At 41.8% G+C, this 19,053-nt stretch overlaps 1 protein-coding gene across 1 annotated transcript; it reads left to right on the top strand.

Moving 5' to 3' along the window:
- The first annotated feature begins 2,111 nt into the window (after positions 1-2,111).
- LOC144667938 (gap junction gamma-1 protein-like) lies at positions 2,112-6,083 on the top strand. The gene has a single exon (XM_078529562.1). The coding sequence runs from the start codon at positions 2,136-2,138 to the stop codon at positions 3,306-3,308; it is 1,173 nt and encodes a 390-aa protein (XP_078385688.1). The 5' UTR covers positions 2,112-2,135; the 3' UTR covers positions 3,309-6,083.
- The last annotated feature ends 12,970 nt before the right edge of the window (positions 6,084-19,053 follow it).

Raw genomic sequence — 19,053 nt, 5'->3', positions numbered from 1 at the left:
ATTTTCACTAAACTGTGAAATGCTCTTGAACTATTTAATACTTTAGAGATGCTAAATGCAACTTGCTTGTTTCTCTCTTGTCTCTGTCTCTCTCTGTTCCCCCTGTGTGTGTGTGTGTGTGTGTGTGACTTTCACCACATAGCTGTGCTTTGGCTCCATCTTATGAGGAACACAGATACTACAAGAAGAATGTTTTCTGGTTCAAACTCCAAGATGTCCTAGAATAATGTGAGATATAAACTTCTTCGGGTTTAGAAATGTACTTGGTGGTGACCTGGTCACTGCATTTTATTTTAGGAATAAGGAAGGCTCTGAATGATCAGGAGAAGAGTGCAATCCCTTCCATGCACTGAGGTCTCCTCAAGGTGTTTTGCAACCGTTGAGTTACCGTTGTTGAATGAGCAAGCAGCAGCCCGTTTGCCAAGGGCACAGTCCCACGGAAACAGCAAGTGAGATCAATGACCAGTTAATCTGTTACTGGTGATGATGTTAACGGGTGAATGTTGGCCAGGACACCAGTTTACTCCCTTGCCTTTTCAAATAGAAGCACAGAGTCTTTTGTACTAATCTGAAATACTCAGTTGACACCTCGAGCTGGCAATTCTCATTTTTGTAGCGCTTCCTCGGTACTGCATTTCTTTCCTGCCCTTGTCCTGAAGTGAGTTTTGAATTCATAACCTGATTCACGGTTACAACACAGGAAACCGGCGCTGCATTATCTTTTAGCAGCTTTTTAAAGGTCAAACATCAGTCATTTCTTTCTCCTTTCTCTCTCGTCCCTTTTTCTGTCTTCTCCGTTCTTGTGTTCACTCTCTCTGTTCTAATGGAGACCCACTATTAATCTTTCTAATAAAGAGTCCCATTGAAGTATCAATATCAATCAAGTTTTACTTTCCTTTCTCTCTTTCTTCATTGGTCTATCCATTTTTCCGATCAATTTTACCACTGAAACCTTTTGCTCTCTCTATCTTTCTTTCGCTTCCTTAGTTCCTGTCTTGTATTTAGCAATCTATTTGAAAGATTTTCTTTCTTCCCTTTCTCCCTCTCTCTCTTTCACTCACTTCTAATAAACTATCTCATTGACACATTAACCTTTTATCTCTTTCAGATGCTCACGTTTACTTTATGGGGAGAATTTTCTTCCCGTCGGGTGGGCTGGTTGGGAGCGGAGCCGATCGCCACCCATGATCGGCTGAACCCGCCATTTTGCGCGGGCCGGCCAATTAAAGCCCGCCCAGCGTGACACACACCCGGAAGCTTATAGCGCTACCTGTGCGGGAGGAGGGAAAGTCGGGGCCTGTGCTCTTCGTGCATGTGCGCGGAAGAGCGCAGTAATCTCCCTGAGGCATGGAGCATGGAGCTGCCTCAGGGAGATTAAGTTCAGAGCAAAAGATGGTAAAAATAAAAAAAAAATAAAATAATTCAGACATGTTCCCTCATGTGACAGTGTCACATGAGCTGGGACACGATTATGAATTTTAACAATTTTTATTTAATTAATAAACCCTTCTTGAAACCTCATCCCGCCCGTGGATGAGGTATCATTGAGAAATGCGAAGGCCACCTGAGCTCTTCGCCTGCCCGCCGCCAAGCTTACAGGATGAGCGGCCCTGACATTTAATTAGTTTATTAATGGTCTTAACAGGTCTTTGATAATTCGCTGGGCGCGCAATCGACTCTGGTGCACGCCCGCCGAACGGATGATCTGAATGATGCGCGGTGACGTCGGGACGCACGCCCGACATCACCGCCCGTCATTGTAAGCGTTGGCATGCAGGGCCTGCCCTCTCTCGCTGAACAGTCGGTTCTGCCCTATATTTCAGATTATATTCCAGATTTCCAGCAATTTTGCCTTTCTATTTGTAATAGGTCATTGAGGGATACGTCTAAAGGTTTCGAAATGTTTAAACTGCTTTTTCTCATTTGAAAAAGCATGTGCCCTCACGAGCTTCTCTTGCTCGCTTTTAGGGCTATAATAGTTTTAACATCCTGAACAAATTCCCAGGTTTCTGGAACTATTTTGTTGGATTTGTGATCTTTTTCTTTTAACTGTTCCTATAAATGCTCCATTTGTGTGTCTAATGGGGATTGTCTATTATATTTGCAGGGTCCCATCGGAAAGCTGATTGAATAACATGAGCTGGAGTTTCCTAACACGTCTTCTCGAGGAAATCCACAACCATTCCACGTTTGTTGGTAAACTGTGGCTGACTGTTCTCATTATATTCCGCATTGTGCTGACAGTCGTCGGAGGGGAATCTATTTACTATGACGAGCAGACCAAGTTTGTTTGCAATACAAGACAGCCGGGCTGCGAGAATGTTTGCTATGATGCCTTTGCTCCGTTATCCCACGTAAGGTTTTGGGTGTTCCAGATAATATTGATTGCCACCCCGTCTATCGTGTACCTCGGCTACGCCGTCCACAAAATTGCAGCAACGGAAGATCACGAGTACGGACAGCGGAAGACGAGGAAGCACCAGTATGCAGTGCAGTGGAAGCAGCATCGTGCTTTGGAAGAGGCTGAAGATGACAACATCGAGGACCCCATTCTGTATCCAGAGATAGAACTGCATAGCGATAAAGAGAACCAAGATCAAAAGAGCCTGACCAAGCACGACGGGAGGCGTCGCATTAAAAGAGATGGGCTGATGAAAATTTATGTTGTGCAGTTGCTTACGAGGACTGTCATTGAGCTGAGTTTTCTTGTGGGCCAGTACGTTTTATACGGCTTTGAGGTGGTGGCGAGATACCAGTGTGAAAGGGATCCGTGCCCTCATCGGGTAGACTGCTTTGTATCTAGGCCAACAGAAAAGACCATTTTTCTTCTAATAATGTATGGGGTAAGCTGTCTTTGTTTAGCCATAGACATCTGGGAGTTGATGCATTTGGGATTTGGAATGATAAGGGATATACTACGAAACAAGCAAAACACCATGACAGAGGCTAGTTATAGTTACCCTTACACATGGAACACTCCATCAGCTCCCCCTGGTTACAACATTGCAGTCAAACCAGATCAGGTTCCATACACAGAACTTTCGAATGCTAAGATGGCTTACAAACAAAACAAGGCAAATGTTGCTCAAGAGCAACAATATGGGAGTAATGATGAAAACATCCCAGCCAACTTGGAAAGTGTGCAGCAGCAGCTGAAAATGGCCCAGGAGCAACTGGACCTGGCTTTCCAGGCCTATAATGAGCACAACAACCCCTCGAACCATCCCAGAGACAAGAAGAAGGCAGGATCAAACAAGAGCAGCATAAGCAGCAAATCTGGAGATGGGAAAACCTCTGTGTGGATTTGATAACTATTTTGTTGCTCAGCTAGTTTCAGTTGCATATAGACTTGCAGATGGCTTAATACAAATAGCTATTACGAATGAATAGTTCAAACTATTCAATTAGTTATATTAAATAGCCGCCTGAGACCCACTTCAGGTCATGACCAAAATGTACTTTCTACTACAGGACTGTTTTATTTTGGTTCCGTCTATGGAGGCCTAGATTGGAACTTGCTGCAGATTTAAGTTTTTTTTTTGTTTTGAAGAACTCTACTCGCTCTCGAGGTGACTTTTGTTAGGTAGACTTTGGCGAGATAATTGCCACTATTGGATTTGATGAGTTTATTCCTTCCAGTTACCATACAGCCAAGTTGGATAAAGGTATTTCAGAAATGGAATGCAGCTCTCACTATTCTATATATACAAAAAAGTGCCTTTTTTTTAGAAAGAGGACAGGAACAAACAAGAGCAACAGGCCAGTTGTAGTCATACTCTGTGTTGCATGGTCAGTAAATCAAGGCTTACATTTGAATAATTTTGTGCAAAAGGTTGAATTTCAGCAAGTAATTTTTTTCTCCCAGATGTTCATGGTAACGGTGCTTCTAGTATCTTTTTTATGTTGATACTTGCACACAACATTTAAGGATGATGGTTTATCAAGATCACAGACTGACTTCAAATAAGATAAGACACCTTCCACAACACTGAGAGTGGTGGCTATCTGTTTAGATCATTCCCAGTTTTCTCAAAATAATTAAGTTAGATTTGATTACAGTAGATCTTCCTTGATATAATAAAAATTGATGTAGGTGCAGAATCAGAATCTATTTTGACACTTTGTTACTTACAGTGTAAAAACTAGAAATTTTTGATTATTGAGATGTCATAGATAGCAGCATACCTTCAGAGAATCCACTGTCACACTGTCCAAGACTTGATCTCTAATCATGATCTTATTCAGTAAACGATTTAATGAGCACCCTTTTATTATGAGAAGGAAGGTAAGCAATTAGCATAGAAAATATTAATATCAAATAGGATAAGATTTCAAATTGGCACTTAACAAAGATTGTTCAAATTAAATATTCTGTATATGAGAGACAGATCAGTGATACTAAACGATCTTTAGTATAGGAAATGCAGCTTCTTATTTTTCATCTTCAGCCTGAAGATCTGGAGTTTATTTTGAGTTGTGTGTATCTGAAGTGGAAGAGCATGTTTCTAGGACACATTGTGATAAATTTTGGTAGAAGGTTCAACATGCTACTACTAAAACTATTTTGATGTGCTCCTGAACAAGACACTTCTGCTGAAGAATGATTCATTGCACTAAGTGCAAGACTTTCCAACACAATTCTTTTCTCTTCTTTCCCCAATTGGCGACCCAAAGTAAACGTTAAACGATAAGTTGTTGAGCTTCCTCAATATTTTGTTGTCTATATGTTTCAAAAGGAAGCCATCGCATTTACTTTGGTGACTCAACATTTTTATTTAAGTTAATGTACCAAAGCTCATCAAATGGAAAGGTTATGGTTAATGTCATTCATGATGTAACGGGCAGAGTCCTTAATGCCAATATGGAACGTGTTTTATTGTTTGAAAACATATGTTTACACTTTTTGTTATTGATCACGGTTAAGTAGAATACATACTATCTAGGGCAAATTTGGAATTGAAGATTCGCATAATGTAAGGTTAATGCTTCAATTGTAAGGGAAGGAACCTTAGCTCGTCTTGGGTTTTAAATCTTCTATATAGCCTTTTTTTTGATGGCCCACCTTGGTATTTTTAAGAATAGATTGCCAAATTAAAATCCACTGTCTTCAAATATTGTTTCAGAAACACCCAACTCTGACTTCCAAAGCACCAAATGTACTTTTCTAGTGTTTCTGCCCTGGAACAAATTGTAACATCTGAAGAATGCCTTTGCCTTTGGTTTCAGTCCATTGCAGATAACCTTGTGCTTAGTTAAGTGTATCTGTAGGTCAAAATGATAGAGAAGATGCTAGAAAATCACTGAGGAACTTTTCAGTTTGTCCTATCTTTTCATTTTGAAAGAGTTTCATATATACTTTCCCAGCCAAAATATTATTAGGTTCAGGGAGTATTTGTTCCAGCTAATTGCAACACTCTGTCAACAGATTGATATGTATTTTTGTCATGGATCTAGAGGTCACTTCTGATAGGTTGAAAGTGCCATCATGACTTCATGTTGAAGCTGTGTCCTCAAGATGGACCTCACCTTTTTTAGCTAAAAGGGAATATAGTTAGATAAAGCATTCAGTATTTTTCAGAATATTGGACTATGTAAAATATGCCTACTTTTATGTAAATGTTTTTGAATTTAGCTACACAGCACTTCTTTAGGGAAGTGGTGGGATTGCCAAATGGAAAACTCTCTAACTTTAGTGATTCATTGAGAGACTTTATGGAAAATTTTATGTCGCCATATGAAATGAAAACAAGGTGCCTTTTTTATTTTGCTGTTACCGACTTTAAAAAAAAACTACTTCATGCTACATTCCAAACTCTGTAAAAGGCATATTTTGTTTCACACTGATATTGTGCGTATATGGAGCCAGGTCTTCAGATTGTGTTCTTCGGTTGTCTAAGGAAATGTAACTTGTCATTGCATCATCTATGCAACTTATCCTAGTTTTATATAATACAGTTGGCTGTTTTTTTAAAAAAAATGTCTGCATATTTGAAAAAAATAATTTTGTTTGAAAGCCTGTCTGTTTTCTGCATGTTTCAAAAGTACTTCAGAGTTGTAACTACAAATAGAAGTTTTGTTCTAAATATTGTCTGTCCTTTCTTTTGTGTAGTTAAATTTTAAATGGTTTCCTCCCAGCCGTTTGAATGGAACCTGGATGAACTTCCATGTCCCAATTTTTAAGTACCCAGTGTATTTTGGGTGCACAGTGTTAGGGTGGGGGAGGGGGTGCAAGGTCAACATCAAAAATATTGATCTAATATGAATACCTAATGCTGGGAGTACTGTGTCCAATTCTAGGCACCACACCTTAGGAACAGTGCAGAAAAGATTCATGAGAATGGTTCTGGGGTGAGGAGATAGATTAGAGAAGCTGGGGCTATTCTCATTGGAGAAGGGAAGATTGAGAGGAGATTTTGTAGAGGTATTCAAAATCATGAGGGGTCTGGACAGAGTATATAGTGAGAAACTGTTTCCATTGCTGGAAGGATTGAGAACCAGAGGGCACAGATTTAAGGTGATTGTCAAAAGAAGCAATGATGCCATGAAGAAAATGTTTTCATGCAGCGAGCAGTTAGGATCTGGAATGCATTAACTGAGAGTGTGATGGAGGCAGATTCAATCGAGGCATTTAAATTGGAATTGTCTGAAGAAAAGAAAAGTTGCAGGGCTATGGAGAAAAGACATGGGAGTGGTACTAGGTGAGTTGTTCTTGCACAGCAGGCACAGATATGATGGGTCAAATGGTCGCCTCCTGTGCTGTAACCACCATTATATGATTCTATGCCTGCACTAGCTTTAAGTTTAGCCCCATATCTTTAATTATGGCAGAATATCAATGCAGCACCAAACATCATTGTGGGAGCTTCAGTTCCAGTAGGTTGTTCCTGTTGTAAACGGCCCCAGTAGAGTTATTAGTAGATCTTAATTACTAGGAATGTGGTTAAATTGGGATTAGAGTTAGGCCTAGAGCCTATGTGCTTCTTTATTTTTAAAAAAAACTTCTTCCCCTCAGTGGCAGGAGCCTTTGCATAGTCTACTTGCTCTCTTGCTTCCTTCTCCCACATAACATTGGTCCCTTACTGTTGTTGCAGGAGTGGGCTGTGTTCCGGTTTATCTTGCCATCCAGGAGGAAGCTACGTGACCCTGACTGCTTTAAAGTTTAAGGGGTAGAGCTTCTGATTAGTTAAGTTCACTTAGGAGCACTTAAAGCACTTGTGCTGCATTCCTGTGCGTTCTATTTTTACAGAGGCGTTAAATGAGTGCATTACTACCAGGGTAGTGCCTGCCAACGCATTCATTTAATTCAGGAGAACAATAAAAATGCTTCTGATCTTGGGAGGAGGGCAGTAGTCAATGCCTTGGCTTTGGCCAAAACCTCTTATTGACAAGAATATCAGAATTTTCTGCCCCTCTTTCACCAGGTAGGATGTGGCCACCTCCCAGTTGAGGCACTTGTAGGGGGTCAAGTAAAAGTCTCAGTTGAGGTAAAAGTGCTTTTTTTTTGTAACAAGTTGATGAAGAGAACCTGGGAGCCCTCTGCATGATATAGAACAGAAATGCTCTTTGTCCATTTTCAGTCCAGCAGAACAGCTGGTGTTTGAAAACAGTTTGTGCTATGAATTGCAGGATTCTTAATGGTGAATCAATTGCATTGTATTATGGCCAGTATATAAGTTCAGATCAGCTGCAATATATGTCACTGACTGAGAGTAATTTATGATTAATCTTCCTCTAAAATGTGGCAGAGTGGATTGGACGCATCTCTTTTTTGCCTTTTGGTATAGCTGGGTGTGAAACAAGCCCAGACTGTTGATCAGCGGAAGAGATTTTTTTCAGACTGTAAAAACTAAATGTGAAATGACTCTGGATGGTGGGAGCTTTGATTCCAGGAGGCAACCTCACGCCAACATAGGCATGTCAGGTGTAGGAAATGAAAAGTGTCCCATTGATGCGGTGAGGCGTGTGCTGAGAGTTTTAATATGCAACTGATTTTGCGATGTCTGATCTGAAATCTCAAAGCTATCACTGGGTGGGGGTCCTTTATCTAGGAAATCGAACATTTTTCCATTTACAATTTTCCATAATTAATTTCAATCCCACTTCTCAAATACTTTTAATGCACATCATTCTGAAGGGTAAATATAGCTCTATCTAGCTATATTAATAGCTATGTCTGCACACGCCTGTCTGCAAAGCCTTACTTCCTGTTAACTTTTTGCCATTATAAATTCTTATACCCATATTTATAATGGAAATTGCCTGTGTAAGATGGTCTCACTTCTGACCTACCAGTGATGATAATTCTCTAACATCTCAGCTTTACATCTCCTCAGCTTATAACAGAGAAATTCCGGTGCCCTAATCAGTTCTTTCTCTGCTACGAATTGCCATATATTTTACTATTCAGCTTTAACAAAGATAAAATCAGTGGGTTTTACCAGATAAGAGCAGAATGAGTTTAAAATAGCCACAGAATTACTGTGTCTCCTGATCTAATTATTACCCTCTAACCTTAATTCATCTAAAGACTACACTACGCCTTGACTATTATGTGCAATGTCTCAGTGAAGCAGTTGGGATGTTTAAGTGAAGTTGTGATGCAACTTGATCATTTGTGTAATCCCTGACATTTGCATGCTGCTGTTGACTGCTCTCTATGGGTCATCCTGATCTGTCATCTTCCCATTATTTGTGCAACATCTTTCTATTAAACATCCGTATTTGGATGTTGTATTTGACTTATTTTAAATGTCATCCTTAACATCTATTCTTTCACTGCTAGAAGCTGGGTACAGGCTTTCAACTCACCCCCGAGGCAACTGCTAGAATTTGAAACTTAAGACAAATTGCAGTTTGTTGCAGTTAAATTAATTACAATTGTTTAAAAAATTGTGATCGATTTATAAAACACCCCTCCCCCCATCTTCCCAGAGCTCACTGTGTAAAGCTCTATTAGTTATGATGTTAGATATATCAGCTGTAATGTCAAAGTGCTGCAAGATTACGGCATGCTCAACCCTTTGTACTACAAAGGACCAGAGTGTTTCTCCAACACTTGGAAAAGGCCGAGATTTATGGAAATTGGCTAGGGAACTATTCTATAAAATTTGAATGGCTTTGGGAAAATGTAATATTTTGTCTGCTCTTCTTCATTAACACATACATACTTCTTAGCTTAAAGCAAGATTTTCTTCAAATGCTGCCTCTGGTGTCCCCCAGGATCTATCCTTGGCCCCCTCCTATTTTCTCGCATACATGCTGCCCCTCGGTGACATCATCCAAAAACACAGGGCTGAATTTTACTAGCCCCCAGCAGTCATGGGGAGCGGTGCCAGATTAGTTCCCAGATCATGGCCTGCCATCGGAGAATTTTACCAAGCGCAGGACTGGAATCGGACAGGTCGCCTCTCCTAGGGGATGGCAGCCAATTTTCATAAATGGCGCCCCCCCCCACCTCCTCCCCCAATTGGGTCTGTCTTTAACAGTGTTGATGGTGGGTTGACCCCCTGCTATGTGAGGAGGCTGCCGGTTAAATGGAGGTGCCTTCCAGTAGCAGCTTAGGGTGGAAGGCATTCTGAAGGAAAGCAGGTAAGGAAGGCAGCCCCAGTGATTTCCCCCACCCGCACTCAGCAGCCGGTCCTTCAATTTGTAAAAAATATTTGTTTTTCCTACCTGCTGAAGGCAGCAGGTCTCTCCAGCCTGCCTCAGTGGTGGCCAACACACCTGGTGGCGCTGCCTGGGGGCAGGTAATTGTCCTTTTTTAATAGGGCGGCAACTAAACTGCTAAAGTAGATGCTGCCTGTAAAAATCCAGGGGGAGGACCCACTTGTCCATGCCAGCGGCACACATTTCCTCCCAAAGTCTACCCAATCAGTAAAATTCAGACCATAATTTCCACAGGTAAGCTTGATGGTGCCCCCCTCTAACTCACCAAAACCTCCCTTGACCCCTCCACTGTCTCTAAATTGTCAGGCTGTTTGTCAGGCATCTACCACTGAATGAGAAGAAATCTCCTCCAATTAAATATTGGGAAGATTGAAGCCTCTGTCTCCAGTCCCCGCCCCAAACTTTGCTCCCAATTCCATCCTTTTCACTGCCGGCTCTCTGGAGCTGAAGCAGACTGTTTGAGACCTAGGTGTTATGTTTGACCTCGAGATGAGCATCCAACCGTATACCTGCAGAATCACAAAGAACACCTATTTCCACCTCCCTAACATCACCCGCCTCGGTCCCTGCTTGAGCTCATCTGCTGCGGTATCCCTCATCCATGTTTTGTGTTATGACGTGGCAGGTGATGTGTGCCAGGCGGATCAAATCCACGAGGGAAACTTGATCACGTCACAACTGTTTTGCAATTTTGTATTTTATTTTGAGATGTGTGCCCTGAGTTCAGAAGTAATAAGACTACCGCAACTTCAGAGGTTTTTAGAAAACTAAACTCAACATTTATTAACAAAAGAAAAGGTTGCAAGCGCATACATGGGTCCGGAAATTACTATTATAATAACTCCTAAAACCCCTAATTAATCTGGCTCCCAGTAACACCTTTTGTTAAGGCAACAGTTTTAAAAAAAAATAGATTTAAACAGACCCAGGCAAAGCAACACGATACCCTGGAAAGTGAGTTTCAAAGTGTCTCCTCAAAGTGGTTCCTGTAGACAGCAACTTGATTCACAGAGGCTGGAGGCTTTTCACATTTGTGTTAGATCTTAGAATGCCTTCTCCTCTTGCACATAGCCTCATCTTTTTTTGTACATGTTTCTCCCTTTTTAATGCAAATTCCATTGTTCCCATATGTTTTTGCAACTTTACTTTTCTCATAATATAAGTCTTTAATAGTATCAATTTTATCAGTAACCTTTGGGAAAAATAAACACTGGCTTAGCTTCTTCTGGCTAGGTGAAACATCTTTGAAATTCAAATTAACCTAATTTATCTAAAAATGCAAATGTCTCTTACACCTCACATTCTAAAACTTAAGCCATGTTTACATATTTAGCATTTCAAGCCTAGCTTGTTGATAACTCAAAGCCTCTAGACCAGCTGTCTCTAATTCAATCAAATCCCGCACACGCTTACACAGAAACTATCCAAACCCCACTATTAACCCAATAAATCACAACATTATGAAAATTATTATATTTTCATGACATTTGTCACCTCTAGATTTGACTGCTAATGCACTCTGAGCAACATCCCATGTTCTATCCGTGCTAAACTTGAGGTCATCCAAACTCTGCTGCCCCTGACTTAACTCATGGCAGGATTTGCATTTTGGGTCAGGGCTCCAAAATCAGGGTCAAATATAGGTCTCAAACTGGCACTCGATCGGGAACAGTCTCCTCACATTAATTTTTCTTTGGCCAGTTAGTGACAGAGGCCCAATTAAGGATGGTAGGTGGGCTCTTGAGGATGGAGGGTCAAAACGAGGTCTCCAGCACTAAAGGAGCTGCAGCTTGCTGTTACAGGTAAGAGAAGAGAGGCCCAGGGCCGGTGCAAGTGTATTTGGCACCCTAAGCGAACCTTCAACCTTGAAACCATCCCCCCTTGCATGGCCCCTCCCACCCACCCCCCAAAATTATCTTTCCAAAATGAATACATTGGTACTGTACATCACACCAACCCATGAATGGGCCTAAGGCCATTACTTTCAGCCATGAAAAGTGTCCAGTGTACCTCGTGTGTGCCTGGAATGGCAAGGTATCTCAAAATTAGGGCAACAGGTGAAGCTAGCTGTTTACACTGCCACTATGCAATAGCAACACAAGTAATAGCCGTTCTGCCTATCACACAAAAGAGTAATGTGGCTTATGAATTTCAGTGCCAGTGTGATGCTAGGTATGTAGCCCGAACATCCCAAAGACTGGTGGACCATTGTTATGATATGCAGGTGGAATGTGCCACGCTGACCAAATCCGAGAGGTGAGCTTAGCCATGCTATCACATTGATTTGCATCAAGTGCCGTTTGTGGAAGAGAGTTCCAAACTTTAAACATCTTTTGCATATAGAAATGTTCTCTAAATGTACTCTTAATTTTTAGTCTATTATAAGATTTGATCACAGGTCACAGATTACCCAAAAGGTTTGAGGATTCACAAGCAGGAGTTCCTCAGGAGCTTGGCCCAACCATCTTCAGCTGCTTCAACAATGACCTCCCCTCCATTGTAAGGTCAGAAGTAGGCACGTCTTGCTGTTAAATTGCACAAGGTTCAGCACCATTCATGACTCCTCTGACTGAAGTAGCCCATATATATGCAGCAATATTCAGGCTTGGGCTAACGAGTGGTAAGTAACATCCGCATCACACAAGGGGCGGACAATAACCATCTCCAACAAGAGAGAACCTCTTGACGTTCAAAGGCATTACCTTCATTGAATTCCCCCACTATCAACATCCTAGGGCCTACCACATAAGTACTCACTGCGGCTACAAGAGCAGCTCAGAGGCTGGGAATTCTGTGGAAGATAACTCACTTCCTGATTCCCTATAGCCTGTTTACCATCTACAAGGCTCAAATCAGGAGTGTGATGGTTACTCTCCACTTGCCATTTATAACTGATATAAAAACTTACAGGGACAGAAGAAAGAGTTTGTTTCCATATTTTATGCTTTTGTGTTCTTATTTTATGCTTTTTATAAGAGTCATAAACTGCATTGTGACTACATCTTGCATTGGTGTTACAGTGGGATTTATTTGAAACACAAAGGGAGATAAATTAAACCGAACATACATACAATGGTTACAATTTCTTACAATTTTGTACAACTGGGAGGCACGTTAAAGAATTCTGTGCAAAGAATATTGTGGATCTTTATCCACAAGCAGTTAATGCTATGCTAACTTTTTTTGACACAACTATTTAGGTAATGGATTGAGGGTTACAAATACACATAGATAAGTTGGTCTACAAGCTTCTGGGAACAGGAGAGATGTTATTTCAGGGAAGGCCACTGTCCAAGATAAATAATGGATGTTAGATATGAAAAGAGATCTTGAAGCTTTGTTGGATATTCATTTTGGACCAGGACACAGGCTTGGATTTTTGTTTACATAGATGGAAACTCATTGGCTTAAACAATTGTTTAAGATGCCCAAGTATAACAAGCTTTTTGTTCCCTCAATATGCTCCAATGTGGCCTGTTTAATATAGTTTTACTTTGTATTGTACACATATCTAACGAGAATAGAATTGTTCCAAAAACATAGATTATTAATAGTTTCAATTTTAATATAGAATATGAGCATTCATTTATCAATTTACAATATTGATTTTTTTTTTATAATCACATCACATGTATAATTGTGAGGTACACTTGTCCTAAAGACACAAATTACGTCGCACACAAATACTCAAACAGTGCCAAAGGGCAGAAAATATTAAAAGTCAGAAACAAATATGGATGCATATTTTTCTGGGTCTGCCCATCTCTGTGTTACACATGCAGTAACATGAGATTTTATAGCAAAAATATGTTCCTTTACACTACAAAACAGTTGATATTAACATTCCTGTTTTATTTTGGTCTTCATTGTGAAATTCAGTGATTTTTGTATTGAGACAAACAAGAAAGAGCTACATGCAATTATAAAACACAAGTTCTGAAACAATTTGAATACAAAAGTTGATCTGATTACTACTGGATGTTCTTATTTTGCAATTTTCTTCACTTCAGAATGACTTTTCAGCATCACAAATTTTGCTGCTTTGGAGAAGAAGAAAAGAATATGATTAATGAACAACATTATTCCTCACTGGTCAGCTCCATTAGTACAGATACTTACATTTAAGTAACTATCTGGTAAATAGTCTCCCTATAGCACATTGTCAGCTGCCAATTGCAACTCTACATGTTACATGAGCAAATGCATTTTTACCAATATTGCACCCTGCCCAATATACAGAGCTGCCTCAGTTTAATCAGTTGCCTGATTCTTTCTTTAGCAATTTTTAAAAATATTAAAATTGTTAAGAGTCAATAAATCTTAATGAAAACAAGGAGCTTCTATCAAACATTATTCTAAGCCTGAAATTTTCTGGCCCCATTGGCATCCAGCATCATGGTGGGGAGGTGGGTGGTAGAACAATAAGGCAAGAAGGACAAAAATTGGTTCCACATCGTCATGAAACCAGTTTGTGATCGTCCGCTCCAACTGTCAATGGTGGGCCGCATTTCTCACCGCTGCACACCGAGAACCTAATTTCAATACATAGCATCTCGTTATAAGCCCTGCTCACTGCAATCATCCCCCCCACGCTGGATTATCTGGGCCGACGTGTTTCACGACTGTACATAAGCGACATGCACCTGGCGAGCTGCATTTCGCTCAGGACTTTGAGGTTTGTTTGCCTACATTACTTCGGGCAGCACTCGCAGTCAACAGGGCCAGGCTTCACACACAGCACCACATCACTTTTAGGGGGGCTCACAGGCAGGTCTTTATCTACTAGACCAGCCATAAGGCGGGGGTGGCTTTTCAATGGCTGCTGGGCTAGGGGTTGCTTAGGGAAGGAGGAGAAGTGGCCTCAGGAAAGGGAAGAGGCCACAGGGCGAGAGTTGTACTGGAGAAGGTGGGTATCCCAAGGTGTGTGTGGGGCACATGTTGATCTGTGCAAGTGGCCTCAAGAAGGTGAGGGCTGAGGAGGCAGCCTCCAGAGGAGATGAGGCCAGATGGTGATGTAGGGTGTGTGTGCGTGAGAGAGCGTGGTCATGTCCCTTGAGCTGGCAGTGAGTTCACTGTACACGTTACATGAGTAAATGCACACCTGTGAGTGTGAGAGTTTAGAGCGATAAGATGGCGGCCATACCCTGGCGGCATGGATGAGATCATTCATCCATTTTCTGCACTGGATGGCCGACCTCTTTTGTGCAGCATTGGCACTGACCACTTCGGCCACTGCCTCCCAAGCCAGAGTGGTGAGACTGATGGGCCTCCTGTGGCCAGGACGGGGGTAGAGGACATCGCGGTGGCTTCTATGGCATCCAGAGGCGCCCCAAGGATGTGTCACTGAATCTGGGGACTGCACTTCACCAGTGCAGTCCTGGGCTGCAAGCATTGAGCAGTGCGTGCGTGACTGCAGTTTAAATATGGCGCCTTGTTTGAGGAAGCGGCGAAGTAACGGTGTGGCGGGCAAACTGGAGGCCACCTACCGGCGAGATGGCATGTTTCCTGTGGCTGCCTAATTAATGAGGTGGGAATGGGATGAAACAGTGCGAAAACCGGCCATTGCAGCTAACAGGTAAAACAGCTTTTTCCCCGCTTGCTACTGTACTTTGTGCAAATCTGGGACAATTCTGCCCTAAGCTTCTGATTAATGAGTAGAATGTGTGATATGAAATGTGGAAGATACATGGCCCAAATTTTACAGTATCCAGATCGTCAGGAGAATGGACGTAAACTGGGAAATGTGCCAGGGCCCCGTGGAAATCCTAATGTACACACATGGGCAGAAATTACTGGGAAGTTTGAATTTCCAATGGGCTGATTTCTGCTGCCCAGGGCCCTCTGCAAAAGTCTCTGACACTGAGCTCAGTGTCAGAGACTTGGGCCAGATAAATGGGACTTACTTGCATTATTATCCTGGAAATGTTACACTGGTTAATACCTCCGCTGACTCAGTGATGAGCCAACATAACACAACTGAGCGCCACAACCAACACCCCCAAATCACACCGCCCAACCCAAACAGACTACCCCCTCGATATAACCCCACCACTCATTCACCCACTCATCCACTCACCCATTCACTCAATCATTCACCTACTCATCCATTCACCCCTTCATTCACTCAACTATCCATCCATTTATCCATTCACTCACTCACCAACTCATCCATTCACCCCTTCACCTGCTCATCAATTCACCACTCATCCATTCACCCAGTCACTCACTCACCCACTCACTTACTAAAAGACTTGAGACCTTTAAAAACTTACTTGAATATGCAGCTACTGTCATGAAAGGAGGGGTGTCTTGTCTTTGTCCATCTTTTCTTGTGCTTGGTGGCCTTCCCCATGGATGTCTGCACTGACCTATCGATGCTTCAGCTGGGATTGGAAGTCCTAGCTGAAAAATCGCGAAAGGGACAGGTCGCAGAAATCTTCAGGGGCAGTGTCAATGTGCGCAGCGTCGACATTGACTGGAGATCTAGGCCTTTGCTTATAAGGAATTCAGATTTTTTTCTTCTCTAAAATTAAACAGTTTTGGCTTTGGATAGGCCTGAGGACTACAAGTGTGATGAACGTCTGCTGTGATGTCTAAAAGTGCTCCGGACTATAAAACTCAATTCTTTGAAGGTCAGTCGAATGTCTTGGAAGATGCAGAATCCTATCACCAAATCAAGAAAACCACACAGGTAGAGTTTCTGTTTTACTCTTTATGGAGTGCATACACTTCCCTATAGAACACTCCATACAATCTATAAAGCTTTAGTGTAGCTTATCACATCTCTGTAGCCTCTTCCAGCCGTACAATCTTCTGAGAACTACATGTTCCTCTCAGTCAATACCGGTTTCCATCACCAATCACTGGCAGCTGTGGCTTCTGCTGTCTAGGCCCTGAGCTCTGGAATTCTCTCCTAAACATACCTGCCTCTCTCACTATTAGGGACATAGGAACAGGAGAAGGCCATTCAGCCCATGGAGCCTGTTCTGCCATTCAATACCATCATGGCTGATCAAACACTTCACTGCCTTTTACCCACACTAACCCCATAGCCCTTTATGTTATTGTCAATCAGAAATCTATTGTTCTCTACCTTAAACATATTTAATGACAACTTCCACGGCCCTCTGAGGTACAGAATTCCAAAGATTCACAACCCTCTGAGTAAAGAAATTTCTCTTCATCTTGGTCCTTAGTGGTTTCCCTCTTATTTTGAAATTGTGTTCCCTGGTTCTAGACTCCCCAGTCAGGGGAAACATCTTCCCTGCATCTACCCTGTCTATTCCGAAAAGTATTTTGTAGGTTTCAATGAGATCACACCTCTCATTCTTCGAAACTCTAGAGAATACAGGCCCAGTTTGCCCCACCTCTCTTTATAAGACAGTCCCGCCATCCCCAGAACAAGTCTGGTAAACCTTTGTTGCACTCCCTTTATGGCAATAATATCCTTTTTGAGGTACGGGGACCAAAACTGCACACACTACTCCAGGTGCGGTCTAACCAAGGTTCTATACAATTGAAGCAAGACTTCACTACTCCTGTACTCAAATCCTCTTGCAATAAAGGCTAACATTCCATTAGCCTTCCTAATCGCTTGCTGCACCTGCATGTTGGCCTTCAGTGACTTATGGACAAGGGCACCCAGGTCCCTTTGTACATCTATACTTTCTAATCTCTTACTATTTAGGAAATACTCTGCACATCTGTTCCTTCTACAAAAATGGATAACCTCACATTTTTCCAAATTATATTCCATCTGCCATGTTCTTGCCCACTCACTAAGTCTGTCCAAACCCTCCTGTAGCCGCATTTCATCTTCCTCACAACACACAGTCTCGCTTAGCTTTGTACCATCTGGGAACATTTGGTCCCCACGTCCAAATCTTCTCTTCCTTTAAGAGAGTCCTTAAAACCTACCTCTTTAACAATCATTTGGCCTCCTGATTGAATATATTCTCATTTGGCTCAGTGTGTTATTTTGTCTGATGACTCTTCTGTGAAGACCTCGGAACACATTACTGTGTTAAAGATGCTATATAAATGCACATTCCTGTTGAACTCCCTAGTGAGTGCAGGCATACAACCTGAGTTTAGTCAACTAAAGTAGTGAAATGTACCCACACAGTGCACTGGTTGGGCTTATGCTGCTGGTCCAGTCAGAATATCCCAGTTATGCATCAGTTTGACGGGTTAGCTGGAGCTGAAAGGATGGAGCCATTCCATACCAATCTCTTATCTTCTTAAAAGAATGATGTAGTCGCAGATGTTTTCCTTCTGCTGAATTTGTTTTCGACTAATCAAAAGTTCTCTGCAGTATGCACCGGAATGTCTTTTTAACATAGACTGATTGTCTAAATTGGCCATTGCTTTAAGGTGAGTCTTAATTCAGCAGTTCAGTGATCACTGCATCTAAATTGGCTTATACTTCCTTACTTAACAGGCAAAAGCTAAAGATTACTGCGATGTGTAGATAAATCAATAGCAGTAAAACAGTAACATAGCTCAGATCAGCATGATTAACCCTTCCCTTGCATCCCTCTACATGCAAGAAAGTAGAAAAATTACCTGCATTACCTTTGCATTGTGAGGTTCTTGCCAGAGATTATTTCTCATTTGCCTAGTCCATGAGTTCTTGCCAGCACGCAATCCACATAAACATCCCAGAACAGCTGGGCCAATTCCCAGAAGAGGAATCTGTGCTGGGGCATCTTAGACTCTCTCAGGTATATCAGGAATTTCCAAAAGTCATGCACACTTTCAATCGCATTTAGGTGTCTTGTTTCAACAAGGGCAAGTGATGACACATCAAAGCATCGGTTGTCCACCTCGCCTTGTGACAGTAACTCTATCACTTTAAGAGGAGATCCATGAGTGCAGGCAAATAACAAGAGAAAGAAAACCATTTGGAGGCACTGGTGTCCAACCATACTGCAAATACAATAGCTAAGAGTAAGTTACTTTTTTGCAGTGATTGTAAGACTTTTTATGTGAAAAAGACACACGTTCTCCTCCACCACCCCACCACCCCCCTGGCACCCAGTTTGCTCTCAGAATGTTCATTGCATGGCGCACCAAACACTTCATAGAATCATATAATCATTGAACGCTAAAGGAGGTCATTTATCCCATTGTGCCTGAGGGGGCTTTCTGAAAGAACTACTAATTAGTATCACTCCGCTGCTCTTTCCCTTGCTCTAACAGTAAATAAGATGAAATTCCAAATATTAGGGAATTTTATTAGACTTGACCCAAGGCGATACAATTAACATTTGACAAAACCCTGTAAAATGCACAATCCTTGCCATTTCGTCTGCTTGGATCAAAGAGACACAATGCGAGTGACTTCCCTCAGCTATGTAACACTATAAAACCGGGCTGAAAATTCAA

The sequence above is a fragment of the Cetorhinus maximus genome, chromosome 25, assembly GCF_964194155.1.
Source record: "Cetorhinus maximus chromosome 25, sCetMax3.hap1.1, whole genome shotgun sequence".
NCBI classification, from domain to species: Eukaryota; Metazoa; Chordata; class Chondrichthyes; order Lamniformes; family Cetorhinidae; genus Cetorhinus; species Cetorhinus maximus.
The sequence above is the reverse complement of the archived record's forward strand: the minus strand, read 5'-3'. Positions and strand labels throughout refer to the sequence as shown.

Coding starts and splice junctions, on each gene's coding strand:
- LOC144667938 (XM_078529562.1), top strand. CDS start 2,136: ATGAGCTGGAGTTTCCTAACACGTCTTCTCGAGGAAATCCACAACCAT.